General features: G+C 42.7%; 1 protein-coding gene and 1 long non-coding RNA gene across 4 annotated transcripts in view; one reads left to right on the forward strand and one right to left on the reverse strand.

The window, feature by feature from the left end:
* MLH1 (mutL homolog 1) overlaps window positions 1–7,372 on the reverse strand; it is a 38,175-nt gene extending 30,803 nt beyond the window's left edge. Inside the window, exons 1-5 of one of the 3 annotated variants that reach the window (XM_053259848.1) lie at window positions 7,127–7,370; window positions 6,510–6,651; window positions 4,229–4,319; window positions 4,024–4,122; window positions 497–570 (exon numbers count right to left, since the gene is read on the reverse strand). In XM_053259848.1, the coding sequence (XP_053115823.1) occupies window positions 497–570; window positions 4,024–4,122; window positions 4,229–4,319; window positions 6,510–6,625 (380 nt within the window). In that variant the 5' untranslated portion in view covers window positions 6,626–6,651; window positions 7,127–7,370. Of the gene's footprint in view, window positions 1–496; window positions 571–4,023; window positions 4,123–4,228; window positions 4,320–6,509 lie in introns of all 3 variants that reach the window. The other 2 variants (XM_053259849.1, XM_053259850.1) reach the window with 2 other exon arrangements.
* Window positions 7,179–8,249, forward strand: LOC128329191 (uncharacterized). The gene is made up of 2 exons (XR_008309554.1): window positions 7,179–7,451; window positions 7,958–8,249. It is a non-coding gene; the product is annotated as an uncharacterized LOC128329191 (long non-coding RNA).
* Window positions 8,250–14,161: the final 5,912 nt, after the last annotated feature.

The raw sequence follows: 14,161 nt of genomic DNA on the forward strand, positions 1-14,161 counted from the left end.
CTAAGTGTTTTGTTGAATGGTACTGAAAAGAAAAAAATATTCTCTCAGGTTGGTTGCTTGCTTGAAGACTGAATCCTTGACACTATCCCCACCACCACCCCCTGCCCCTTTCTGGTAACATTTTAGCTATCAGGTCAATAGCTATGTTGACCTATTTTTTCAGTAGCATCTGTCAATACGCATGCTTCAGAATTATGGTTCTTTTTGCATATGTAATACTGTTTTTTTTTATTTTTAAAAATACTGTATTTATCAGTGCTCTGCAGGAACACTGCAGTTGAGATATATACAATTAGCAGAGGTCAGGTATTATTACACTACTGAGGAGCAGAAACTCTTGCCAGTTACCCAGAGATGGACCAGTAGATCTCGATCTACTTTTTGCCCACACCTACCAGAAGTGAGTAGATTTTAAACAACTATTTACTGATGATAGAGGTGGTTATCAGTAACATCCTCTCCAGACATTTAATATATATAAAGATGAATATCTTACCTGTATGCACACTTTCCATCTGCTGTTTTAGTTGTTATAGTAACATGGGCAACATGACTTATACTAGCCAGTGCCTAGAGAAACGAAATTCACTATTAGATACTGGGTAAATTAACATCTATGAAAAATAGCACTTTATTGGTGCTAAAACAGTGTTCAGTTGTAGCCTACTAATTAAGTTAGTCCCTAAGTTCTCCAGCAGCATTAGAGAAAGAATACGAAAATTGGATTAAATGAGAAAAGTTTGTTTAGTCTTAAACATCTTTTCATATGCAACTCAGATGTATCACAAAAATAGGAAACAGAATATTTATATTAAAGGAAATATCACTTCTCTGCCTTGTGATACCAAGGCCAAGGAGTTCCATTATCACTTTTGTAATTCTTAAGAGGATAATATTTAATTAAGTAGAGCAAGTCACCAGATATGCTTTAAATCTACAAAGAAATCAAGAGAACAGGAACTTTCCCCTTGCTTTTGGATTTTATGTAACACTAGTATTTTGAAGCCCGTTATAATAACGGGCGCTAGCCTTTTCCTCTCCCCTTTACTGTTTGTTTTTTTTTAAAAAATACTGACGCTGCCGTTGCCGCCGAAGTCCCACTCTCCCTCCCTCCCAACTTCCGAAACCACCTTACCCCGGCCCGTGACAGTTGAGCAAAGGATGACCTAATTTGAAGAGGGAGAGAGGAGCTCGCAAGCAGTGCTCCTCCCTCTGCAAAGCCTCTTTCCGAACTGGCGCTTGGGGCGGAAAGGACGCCTCTTCCGTCCTTTCCGCCCCAAGCGCCAGTTCGGGCAGAGCCTTTGCAGAGGGAGGAGCACTGCTTGCGAGCTCCTCTCTCCCTCTTCAATTTAGGTCTTTCTTTTCTCAACTGTCACGGGCCGGGGTAAGGTGGTTTCGGAAGTTGGGAGGGAGGGAGGGTGGGACTTCGGCGGCAACGGTGGCGTCAGTATTTAAAAAAAACACACAAACAGTAAAGGGGAGAGGAAAAGGCTAGCGCCCGTTATTATGGAAGTCGTGTCTCCCTTGCTACGCGCATGCGCAGAACAGGCCAGGGAGGCACGGACACACGCTTGGTGTCCGTCCACGGACGGACACCAAGGGTTTTATTATAGAGGATACATATCTAAACATTACTTTTTAAAACTTTTTCTTCCTTGTATGAAATTTGGAAATGCAAAATTAGATGTAAATTAACATCTAATTACACCAAAAAGAAACCAAACTGATTATGTTTTGCTTTTTAATGGAACAGTTTGCTAGGATTATCATTTATCTTCCCCATAAGGCCTTCAAATTGTACAAGGCATGAATGCTTTATAGAGCAGCTCACTGAGTCCACGTACTCTGCATGGACTCAAAGGGGACCTGAAAGTGCCATCAGAATAAGCGACTCGTGCATTGAAGGCCATGGCCTTACCAACTGAAGGAAACTGGCTCACTGAAAATTTCTAAGTAGATGGGAACTATGAAACGTCTGTCAGTTAGCAAGTGTTTTTTCTCAATGTGTTCATGTTCTATGTGTAACTGATTCCAGAGGGGAGCTCTGTAACCTGTCCCTGAAAAGGGGTGGGAGGGGAGTCTTGCAGAATCTTAAATAAAAGAGCAGGATCCAGGCTAGCTTTGCACTAACATAAGTGAGAAAATACACAATTTCCATAATGTTGCACAATTGCTGCAAAAGAACAGTTATCATCTGGATTCAGGTCTAAACAAAAATAAAGAATGTATTGATAAGTGCTAAAACAGCAATTTCATGCTGGAGTCTCCTTTTGAAATTATTTTATTGAAGAATGGCAGCTCTCAGGTCAGAGGTAAGTGACCTAGCAGACAGAAATATTTTCCTACTGTTTTCTGAATGTTGCCATTTCTGACTTGTGTCCCTTTCTTCTTCTTCTTCTATACCGTTCCACCAGCCCAGGACATTTGTGTATGGCCACATACAGACATCGCAGGAACTGGCCTAGAGCTGCAGTTTGCAGTTAACGTTTGCGTCAAAGACAATCCCCCATTCTGAGTTTGGGAAACTCCAGAGGCAGGTTAGAGTTTCCCCTCCCTCTTTCTGGTCGCCCAAGCTTGGTTCCACCCACTTGTACAGCCATGTGGTGCCAGGCTATGGGCATGGCTTCACAGCTCCAGGAAATCGCTCACATGGGGGTGTTTCTACAGGTTCAGCGCAACCAACACAGACCTACCAGCCACGGCCATTGTTGCAAGGATTGCAGACTTCAAGCAGTGCTCCCTGGTAGTGCTGCTGGCTCTTTAATTATAAGAGCAGCAGGGCCTGGTGTGCCTGTTGGCAGGCAGAGGAAGTGTGCAGGGAGGGGAGGGGCATTCGGTCAGGGAACACACCAGGGAGTGCTGGGTGAACCCTAGAGCATAACCGCTGTTGGTGCTGCTCCAAGCTGGCCTCTCACTGGTCGCATAACCTGTAACCACAGTTATAGCTGTAGATTCATGCAGACAACACGACAGCCCCTTCTAACAGAGATTTAGAGCGGTGAAACTGAGGAGTAATCCCAGTTCCAAATTCCAATTTGGTAAGTAAACTGAACCCTGTGGTTTGGTTGCGCAGCCATGGTTGCATGCATTCACACATTGCATGAAACTGGAGATACAGGTTTGCCAGTAACCTGTAACTCCGGTATTGTGCAATTTCTAAATGCATCCTATGTATCGTATGAACTGAACTCTAATCCACAAAAACTTATGCCATAATAATTGTTAGTCTTTAAGGTGCCACAAGACTCTTTATTTTTGATACTTTGTAAAATACCTTAGATCAGGGATTCTCAACATTGGGTCCCCAGATGTTATTGGACTTCAACTCCCATAATCCCTGGCCCCAGTGGCCTTTGGTTGGGGATTGTGGGAGTTGAAGTCCAAGAACGTCTGGGGACCCAACGCTGAGAATCCCTGTCTTAGATAACAGGCTGTGATAACTGCTTTTACATAATACCGGGCTGAATAAATATGTTATCTAAGCCTAAATCCTGTGAACTGTTAAAGGCCCACAAACCACTGCATATCATAAAAAGAATCTGGAAATGAATGAAAAGTGAGCCCGAGTTAAGAATTTCCTACCTGGATAACTTCCATGGAGCAGACTGTGCAAATTACATTTGAACTGATACAATGTGTCTGAAGTTCCGCAGCTATATAATTATTGAATGGTGACAAGCCCTATCTTATAGTTCCATTACACCAGCCCCTCCTACTTGCCCATCCTGTGAAGTGTCAGTTTTAGATTGTGAGGCCACTGGGACAGGGATCTGTCTTCATATGAGAAGTGTCACGTACATGAATAAATAACAGCAACAAGTATATATATATATTTGCATGCATGCACAATAAATAACCACAGTCACAAGTGTTACTTATATATAAATGACAGCAACAAATGCAACTATTTATGGATCCTTTTTTTAAAGAATAAAGTTGATTATATAGATGGGATAGAATAGGAGAAAAAAGGAAAGAATAGCAAAGTTGGCACTTGGCACTATTTCAAAACTTAGTCCATACCTCGCCTCTAAAACCATACGTAGAAATACTAGCTAGATCTTCAAAAGTTTGTAGTTTACTTGTAGTGAATCTCTCACACACGATATCCATATCTTCTTTCTGCAAAAGACAGAAAGGAGTCAACAATTATGTTTGAAGTAGTTTCCCCAAGTGTTGCCACATTTCCTTAAATAAGGATGCTGGAATGTCAGCTAAGTTTACTTACTCTAATTCCACAACCATTATCTTGGATCTGAATTAGTTTCAAACCACCATCCTTAATAGTCACTTGGATACTGGAAGCTTTGGCATCCAAACTATAAGCAACAAAACACAGATATTTAGCCTCCAGAGACAGAAACATGATTGCATGATGTCACAACTTATTGTTTCAATTCTATTTTTATTCAAAATCATCCCAACATCAGATAGATGAGATAGATAGAGGAGAGGAGAAATGGTCTTGTGGTAGCAAGCATGACTTGTCCCCTTTAGGGATGTGCATGGAACCGCGGCGGGGAGGCTCAAAGGCAGCAGGGATCTATCTTAAGAGCAGGGGAGGGTGCACTTACCCCTCCCGCCACTTTCCGCCCCACCAGCGTCTGTGTGTTCCAAAGCCAATCAAAAGGGAGGTAGGCTGTAGCCCCAATGGGCTTTGAAACATATGGACGCCGATGGGGGGGGGAGGCAGGAGGGGTAAGTGCAGCCTGCCCCACTCTTAAAGAATAGACCCCTGCCGCCTTCGAACCGGCAGAACTAGAGTTTCCATACACATCCCTAGACCCCTTAGCTAAGCAGGGTCTGCCCTGGTTGCATATGAATGGGAGACTTGATGTGTGAGTACTATAAGATATTCCCCTTAGGGGATGGAGCCACTCTGGGGAGAGCAGAAGGTTCCAAGTTCCCTCCCTGGCAGCATCTCCAAGACAGGGCTGAGAGAGATTCCTGCCTGCAACCTTGGAGAAGCCATTGCCAGTCTGTGAAGACAATACTGAGCTAGATAGACCAATGGTCTGATTCAGTATATGGCAGCTTCCTATGTTCCGAGAAAACCAGTACATTCCATGCCTGCTTTTTATGCATTTAAGTTGCTATCCACAAAAACCTAGCCTAATGATCAATTTTATTTGAAATAAAATAAAATAAAAGTTACAGCAATTTCTCAGCAATCTTGGCTTAGAGAGCCATCAACTGTTCTAGTGATTTTATTAAGAAATTAGAGATTTTGATGCTCTTCTCCTTTATAAGAGTTTCAGACACACACAAAAATCATAGTCCTAGGCTCCCATTCCTAATCTGCTAATCTGATCAACACAAATTTCAAAAGAAACACTAATTTACCCTATATGAGCATATTGCAGATCGATGCTCAACACGTGCATTTGCCAGTCCAAGACATATATACATACACCATTAGAGCTATCTAATGGTTTATAAGTATGGTGTGTGTGTGTGTGTGTACACAATTCTAGTTCAACAATCTTTGTATGCAGCAAAACAATACCAATATACTTTCAGCTACAGTACCTTTTTCACTGTATGCTTGCGGGAGATCATAAAAAACTGCTTGATCAGATTTTAGTGTTAGTCACAAAATTAACCCTGGCGTGGCTGCTTTTTCTTGTGTACATATGCAGGGCCACAGATCCATATCAGGGCCCCACCCTAGCATATTTAACACAAGAAAAAGCAAGCATGCCAAAGCTGATTGTGACTAATGTCATGTCTCGTTTGGCCCTAAGTTTCTTCAACATTTAACTTTCCCCCCTGTTTTATAAAAGTATATATGACACATTAACTTTAGACAATTTAATATCCATGGGCATATCAAGCTGCATTAGAATTACACTCACTCATGTCACACATACAGCACAATTATTGCGTACTTTTTAGAAAAGAGAAATTTATAGCTGAAACATTTTTAAAAGAGTGTAAAAAAATCAACAATTTTATCCACCCTTGTGCAGAGATGAAGGATTCACATTTCCCAAGCATTTTCTTTACCTCAACATCAGAAGTTTATCCCACATGCACCTTTTTCACTGCTCAACATGTTCACACAGGGGGAGGGGAAAGAAGGCAAAGAACTGCATCTCTCCATCATCCTGATGAACCACTGTGGTCGGAACTGAAGAGTAGGATCAAGACATACAGCCTTAGGAGTTATACCTCTGCCTCCTCAAACCTTAGGAGTCCCCATGGACACAGACCAGACCAGATACTCCAGCAACTCCTTGAAGGTTAAAAGGAGGACTATAGCCTCAATTGCTCACCTGCCCTCTTTGGGAAGGGGGTGGCAGGAAGGTCTGCCACATGATGCTCTCTCTGAGCAGCACAGCAGGATTGGGCAAGTAATGGCTGCAAGTCAACCACCTGCCTTTGCTCTTTGGGTGACACAGAGGGGAGAAGAGGCCCAGCAAGGCTACCAGAATAAGTGAGAAATTGCCATGGGTTCCTCCCCACACCAGCAATACCACAAGCCAGAAAACCCCCAGCAGACACATTACCAGTTCTCCACCATCTCCTTAATGGCATTGGCCGGTCTCTGGATGACCTCTCCAGCTGCAATACGGTTGACCACAGTCTCATCCAGCCGATGGATGACTCCAGCCATCAGAGCCATGGCAGCAACCAAGGAGAGCACAAGTTCTGGGGTGGGAGTGAGTGCAGTGTCAGAGGGGAAAACAACTTATATGAGAACAGAAATGGAAAAGGTCATCTCCTGAAGACGACAGATAATTTGAGATTATGGGGAAGGGGACCTAAAGAAACGGAAGGAGGCAAAGAATAAGGAGGAAGCAGGAGGTCCTAGAGATGTTCATTGAAGGGAGAGAAGAGGTGATAACAAAGAGTGGAGGAGATAATTGGAGAGACCTGGAGTCAGGGGCGTAACAAGGCTTACCCCTTGCCTAATGGTAGTTACGCCCCTGCCTGGAGTGACAAAATGACCTCGAGGTAGGCACCTCTTGCCCAAACAAGGTGCTGGAGAAAAATCGCAGGGATGGGGTGTGTGCGCTATTTTCTAGGGAGGGGAGAAATAAGGGACGCTACATCTCCAGCCCGATGGGAAGGAAACCGCCCCCTCCCACACACCGTCCTACACTCTCTGAGGGGCTCCTCCTACCCCACAATCCCAGCCAGCTGCTTCTGCTACAGATCTCGCGCCAAAAGAGCGGGCCGCTTGGCGTAAAGACGCAAGCGCGCTGTTGATTGGAGCACCCCCAACGTCAATCGGAGACAGCGGACTTTGGGGTCTTGTTTTGCTTTTGAATCTCTATGATCGTTTCCGACCATAGACTATAGAGATAGACCAACACACGGGGCCCAATTATTTCGGTCTCTCTCGCGCGAGCTCCTTCTTGAGGCAGAAATGAATCATTCGGGAGATCCTTTAGAAATGCCTGGAGATTTTAGTGCAGCTGATCGAATAATCTACCTGGAAACAAAAGGTACCAGAAAAAAGAGGAGTTCACGTTCATTTAAAAGTTAGGGAACGTTTAATTACCTTGAGCTTTACTTCAACCTGGGAGATGTTTGGGTGTGTGGGATTTTTGTCTGGGGATCTAAACCAGTCTCAATCCTTCACCTGCAACATTAACAGTGGACTAAATTGCAAGATTCTCATAAGTCACTCACTCAGCCTCAATAGGAGGATAGTGACATTGCAATTTGCATGTCCCAGGGGTACCTTTAAAATTTTTCAAAAATTTTAAACACACGCACATGAAAAGTAAGGTTTGAGACAGAAAGGACGCCTCTCTTTGCTGGTATGTTTTTTTATCGGGGAGCGGGCATGGTGCCTAATTACAGCAACGCTAAAACCCTAGATTTCTCCGTCGATTTCCAGAGCAGCTCACTTCCGCCCTGGGGAGATTTATAAATGGTTTCTCGAAGGAAAACTTGGAAACTCCCTACCTAAATAATGATATGTGTCACTCTGTTCTCTTTATCTGAGCTACGAGTATTTCAGTCGAAAGGGAAAGGAAGAGCAATGGAGAAGACTACAATTCCCATGGGCCATTGCGCAAGGCGCAAGCATGTTGACGGACGCACTTGCGTAACGCTGCCTCCCGTTCTCCCGTCCCGCCGGAAGACTGTTTGGGAGGTTCTTCCATCAGTATGTATAGGGAAGGACGGCTCAGGTCCCAACCTTACTGAAGTGCACTTTGGACGGGCTTTGCGAGCTTCCTCGCCTCGCATATTTTACAGGCGTGATAATAAAGTTTGCATAAAGTCGTGCTCTGAAAGCTCAGTAATCGGATGAGTCTTTGTTTAGTTGTCATAGGAAAGAGAATCATCTACTTGCTTCAGCAAATTGTGGAACTGCCTGACAGCTCTTCTATCCAACATCAGCGCGCGCACCGCCCCCCCAACATTTCGCAGATGTGGGGGCGAGGGGCGTCGTTGCATACTAGTAAAACACCAAAGATCATTGCCTGGAGGTCTCTCTTCCCAGTTACACACACTGTTGAAGGCTTTTCTAGACTTGCTTCAGTTTGTATGTATATATGTATTTATTGTGACCTAGCCTGTCCTGTGCTATCTGAACCTGGGGCTCTGGGTGTGTTGCTACGACAATAGGCAAAAAGTGGATTGTGGACGATCACTGGCCCAGTGAGCACTGCCGGCTGCTGTAATCTTGCAAAAAATGCTAGACTAAGACCAGTTATTAAGTACGATAGACTGCATACTCGATGAGTCACTTAAGACAGACTAGTTATGCCTCAACCCAGGGGTTTTCAAATCTGGTTCCCCGGATATTGCTGAACTACAATTCCCATCATTTCCAGTCACAATGGCCAAAGCTGGGAGTTGTAGTGCAATGTTTTATGGGGACCCATCTTTGAGAACCCCTGCCTTCACTGTTAGTCATGTTAGTCATGGACCTCGAGGCGGGTGGCAGAGAAGGCTATCGGGTCATAGTTAAGGCATAACTATGCCTTAACTGTTAAGACTTGTAGGTAGCCATAGACTCCAGAAAGAGCAGGGGGGTTGAGAAAGGGCCACTCCTTAGATTGCTTAAGAGGGGCTGAAGTCTCCCCCTTGCTGGATAATCCAGGGGTTGGGGAGAATGCTGTTGTAATCAAGGCTGATGGATAGAACGTAGAAGTTTAGTCCATTTGACTAGGAGCTAGTAGGGGACTACAGAACCTTTCTTGCTGACTGTACTTCAAAATTTAGCTGAGGAGAGCTAATGTATGAAGATACAGTAGAGTAAGCTTCAGAATAGAGAGATCAGGCCATGGGAGCTTCAAGTTCATTACTATCCTAAAATATACATAATGAATTGTGAGTTTTCAGGCTAGTTAGGCTCCCTTTTAGTGGACTTGTACACCTTACCTTCATATTTTGAATTACAGTGTGGTGAACAGTGGTTTCAAGTGCCTTCCTCATGCACTTTGGCCTTTTTGAACCTTGGTAGAGCTGCCACCACTCTCTCATAAGAGATGACAACTTTAAATTTATATCAAAATGTATTTTAAAAATGCCTCCAAAAAACCTCTTAGCATAAGCAGGCAATATGGGGAGGCTGAATGGGGCAATTTCCTTCTGTCAGTTTATCACAAATCTTGTTTATTTAAGTAATCATAAAAGGAAGACATGTTATCTGTCTGTCTATTTATCTATCATACTTTTATACCACCCAAAATATACATCTCTAGGTGGTGTACAAAATTTAAAAACAATATAAAAGTCATAAATTAAAATCCACAAAACACAATAAAAACAATAGCATAAAACAGTTATTAAAGCAAATTATTAAAATTAAGTTATATATGCAAACAAGGCAAAATAGTAAAAATATACAGCAAGGCACCTTATTCTTCCTGCGTGGTTTTAGGCAGAAGGCTCAACAGATCTTAGTTGTTAAGTTACAGTCCCAAACTAAAAAGCTTGCATCATGGTGAACTCTCCATGCTCTCAGGAGCCATTGCAGCAGGACTCAGCTAGGAGTCCCCAAAAAGGTGAAAGCTAAACTAATGAAGCAGACATCTCTCTAAAGCAGCCAACTCCAGGAACAGACAAAAGTTGGTCTTCACTCTTATATGAAAAAAGTTTGCAAATTCGCCATCTAGCACAGGAAGAAAAGCTAGCTTGGTGAGAATTAAAGATCTTCCTCTTAATTTGAACAGACAGCCTGACAAGATGGGAGACAATGACTCAGAGCACTGACGTTTAAGACTTAATGTTCTTCCTGGTAAATTCTTAGAATGCATTTGCACTTATTTACTTACTTACTTACTTATTTAACATACCAAAGAAAGCACTCTCTAAGGTAACCCGGACACAAGCTGTTCAGAGCTTTAAAGGCAATGACCAGCACTTTGTATTTTGCCTGGAAACATATCGGCAGCCAGTGCAGCTGTTTTAAGACAGGCATAATATGGTCTCTCCGGGCTACCCCAGAGACCAATCTGGCTGTCACATTTTGAAGTTTCCGAACTACATATGAAGGCAGCCCCACATAGAGCACATTGCAGTAGTCAAGCCTGGAGTTTACCAGCTGATGCACCACTGTTTTGAGATCTGGTTTGAGATCGTTCTCTTCAAGGAATGGACGCAGCTGTCAAATTAGCCAAAGCTGATAGAAAGCGCTCCTGGCCGTAGCCTCCACCTGAGATAGCCACCTGGCTGTAGCCTCCACCTGGCCGTAGCCTCTACCTGAGATATACCATGGTGAGGCCTGGATCCAAGAGCACTCCCAAGCTGCGTGTACAGTTCTGGTCACCGTATCTAAGAAGGACATTGTAGAACTGGAAAGGGTGCAGGAGAGGGCAACCAAGATGATCAGGGGCCTGGAGCATCTTCCCTATGAGGCAAGACTACAGCATCTGGGGCTTTTTAGTTTGGAAAAGAGGTGACTATGGGAAGACAGTATAGAGATGTATAAAATTATGCATGGAGCAGAGAGAGTAGACAGAGAGAAATTTTTCACAATGTTAGAACCAGGGGTCATCCCATGAAACTGAAGGCCAGGGAATTTAGGACCAACAAAAGGAAATACTTTTTCACACAGCACATAATTAATCTATGGAATTCTCTGCCATGGGATATGGTGATGGCTACTAGCTTGGATGGCTTTAAAAGGGGCTTAGACAAATTCAGTGAGGACTATTAGTCTGCATACTATCAATGACTTCTAGTCTGATGGCTATAGGTGGCCACTTCCAGCCTAAGATGCAAGATGCCTCCAAATTTAAATTGCAGGGGAGCAACAGCAGGAGAGAGAGGGCATGTCCTCACCTCTTGCCTATGGGCTCCTCAGAGGCATCTGGTGGGCCACTGTGTGAAGCAGGATGCTGGACTAGATAGGCCTTGGGCCTGATCCAGCAGGGCTGTTATGTTCTCATGCTTAGCAGTAGCTAAGATATCTCTGCCCTTAGGGAAACACACCAAAGTCACCTGATTATAGGGTTGCCACCTCACCCACCCCGAATTCCAGGTATCTCCCGGATTTTAAAAAGCTAGTCTCTAGCCCTTGTAGAAGCAGGAATTATGGAGCAAAATATGCAGTCAATATTCTGCTCAACCGCTGGACTTGAATTAAGAAAGGAAGAGCACAGGAGGCTAGCTGGGAGTGTTTCACTTTCACAAGTACAGTAATCCCCTGAGGAATGTTGCCTTGTTTGTTATCAGCAAGGGATCTCTATTGGGCAGTTGAGAGGATAGCTTGCTTTTGATGTGAATCACTACCTGCCTAACAGGCTGTGTATTGTAAAGTTTAGGACTTTCTTGGCTTTACATTCAATGCATGCCTACTTAGAAGTAAGTACTGTTGGTTTCAATCAGATCTTCTCTCAAATAAGTGTGTACAGAATTGCAGCCTTAATTTAAAAACTGCTTTTGTTGTTGTTGTTGTTCTATTGCTGCTGTTAATATGTGAAGGGAACTGGTCAAGCAAAGATATCTTACCCAACTTTTGTTGGTAGATGTCCAGAGCAAATACAAGTCAACTGGAAAGTGCAGCTGCTAATTTGCATATACAAATTATTTGCAAGCCAATGTACATAATATGCAAATTAGGCACCCAGATTTAGAGAGCCAGAATATGGCAACCTCTATTTAACATCAGGTTGTGTGAGAGAAGCAGATTATACAAAGAGAGAAAGTCAGCATGCAGGCAATCACTCTCAAAATGCAGTTTTAGACTAAAGGCAGTTCTGGTATGTGACTTAAAGAAACCTTTCACCACATACTTCAATATATGATAGCCTGTGCCCAATTTTATGCATGATTACTCCCATTGAGTAGTTGATAAGTCCCATTGAGTTTAGTGGGGCTTACTCACAGTTAAGTGTGCAGAGGCTATCAGCTAATTAAATACATACCTGTCTTGGCTCCTGGCCTTAGCTGAGGCTCAGCATGTTATGCTATGTGCAATTGGAGGGGATCAAGGCAGGTCCTAGTATACACACTCACTCACATTTACACTCTCTCTTTCTCTCTCTGGAGTGAGCAAAGCAAAACAAACAAACCCCCGTGCGTAAAATGCCACCTAAAACACCACTTTATTTTCAAATAATAAATAGGTTTAGTTAATAATAAATTATTATATCCTAATAATAATTTCATTTATTGTAAATGTTTTCTAACTTTCTACAAAAGATTTTGCTTTGTTGTGTCCTTCTCTTCCTTCTCTGAAGCGATATTATGGGTTAGATTCATCATAATGGGTTAGCTTCATCATACAAAAAGTTCCATAACTGAAATCCATATGTGTTCCATAATGTTTACTTGGATCAGTTACGAGTTTATTAAAATTCAACTGTTTGTACTAGATAAACTCATGTAATTAGTGTTGAATGTGATAATTGTACCATTATTTGTCAATTAAATAAGCAGATGTAAAAATGCACCTGACAAGTAAGCTTCACCCATTATATCCTGATTGCTTTGAGTGCTCCCATCTTAAAACCACTTCCAGGGGGCCCAGTGTTGATCCATTATCCAGTCTGTATTGATCCATTAGAACATATTCTAAAGAATTATCTTATGATTGCTCATCCTTTAGTTGTCTTCCTAAACAAGGCCTTTAGCTACTTTTTTCCTTGAATTTTTGTTGTAAACAATGCTAAGGGATCCCAAATGTGTAATTTTGCTTTGTAAATTTGTCCTTTTTCAGACCTGATTTGTGGCTACCTTTTTGTTAAAACACAGTTGTCGCACCAATCTGCCCAGTGTGGATTGGCAAAGGGCAGATGGGGATACATCACAAACTTGCACACACTGCAGATATACTGTTCATATTTTACAATTTGAAGAAATAGGACTACTTTGTATGTGTGTTTATCTAATTTTTCAAGCCATTGGTTTGTTTGTTTTTTAACGTGGACTATGGCTTCTCAAACAAAGCTCTAAATATTTACAGAGATATTTGCTCTAACCCCTCCATTAAATTGTTGCTTTAAATCTGGCTAGCGACTAAAATCTGAAATGTGAGCCCTTTGGGGACAGGGATCCATCTTATTTATTATTTCTCTGTGTAAACCACCCTGAGCCATTTTTGGAAGAGCGGTATAAACATTGAATAAATAAATAATAAAATCTGTTCTAAGGAATTAGAAACTGAATGTTAGCATTCCACCTTAAGCTATATTGCTGTTCAAGCTCTTGGGAGTGTAGTATAAATAGGCTGGTTTTCTTTTCCATATCTCCACCTAGTGACAACCAGGAGTATTAGTACTAACATACTAATCATGATGTGTTCTTTAAACATACCTCTGTAGTGAAGACTGTCAACAAAAGCATTTCCTCCTCCAGTGATTTACTTCCCTTACTTTTTGGGGTATGTGTGTGTGGGGGGGGTACCTGTCTTTTACTTGTTGAATTAGGTAATAACAGCTTATTCTGAAAGAGAGTTTCTTAAGAGACAATAGGCTAGGGGTATCCTGATGACTGATTTCTGCAATGGTGGTCTACTTTTAGGTATTTATCACAGAGGTGTACAGGGCTCTCTGTCTTGTCATTAATCTGTGGTTGGGTGTTAACTAGCTTGCATATGAGTGCAGAGAGTGTTAACATAAGGACAGCCCTGCTGGATCAGATCCAAGGCCCATCTAGTCCAGCATCTGTTTCAGACATTGGCCCACCAGGTGCTCTGGGAAGCCCACAGGCAAGAGCTGAGGCATGCCTTCTCTCCCGCTGTTACTCCCTGCAA

This window comes from Hemicordylus capensis, chromosome 6 (assembly GCF_027244095.1).
Source record: "Hemicordylus capensis ecotype Gifberg chromosome 6, rHemCap1.1.pri, whole genome shotgun sequence".
NCBI lineage: Eukaryota > Metazoa > Chordata > Lepidosauria > Squamata > Cordylidae > Hemicordylus > Hemicordylus capensis.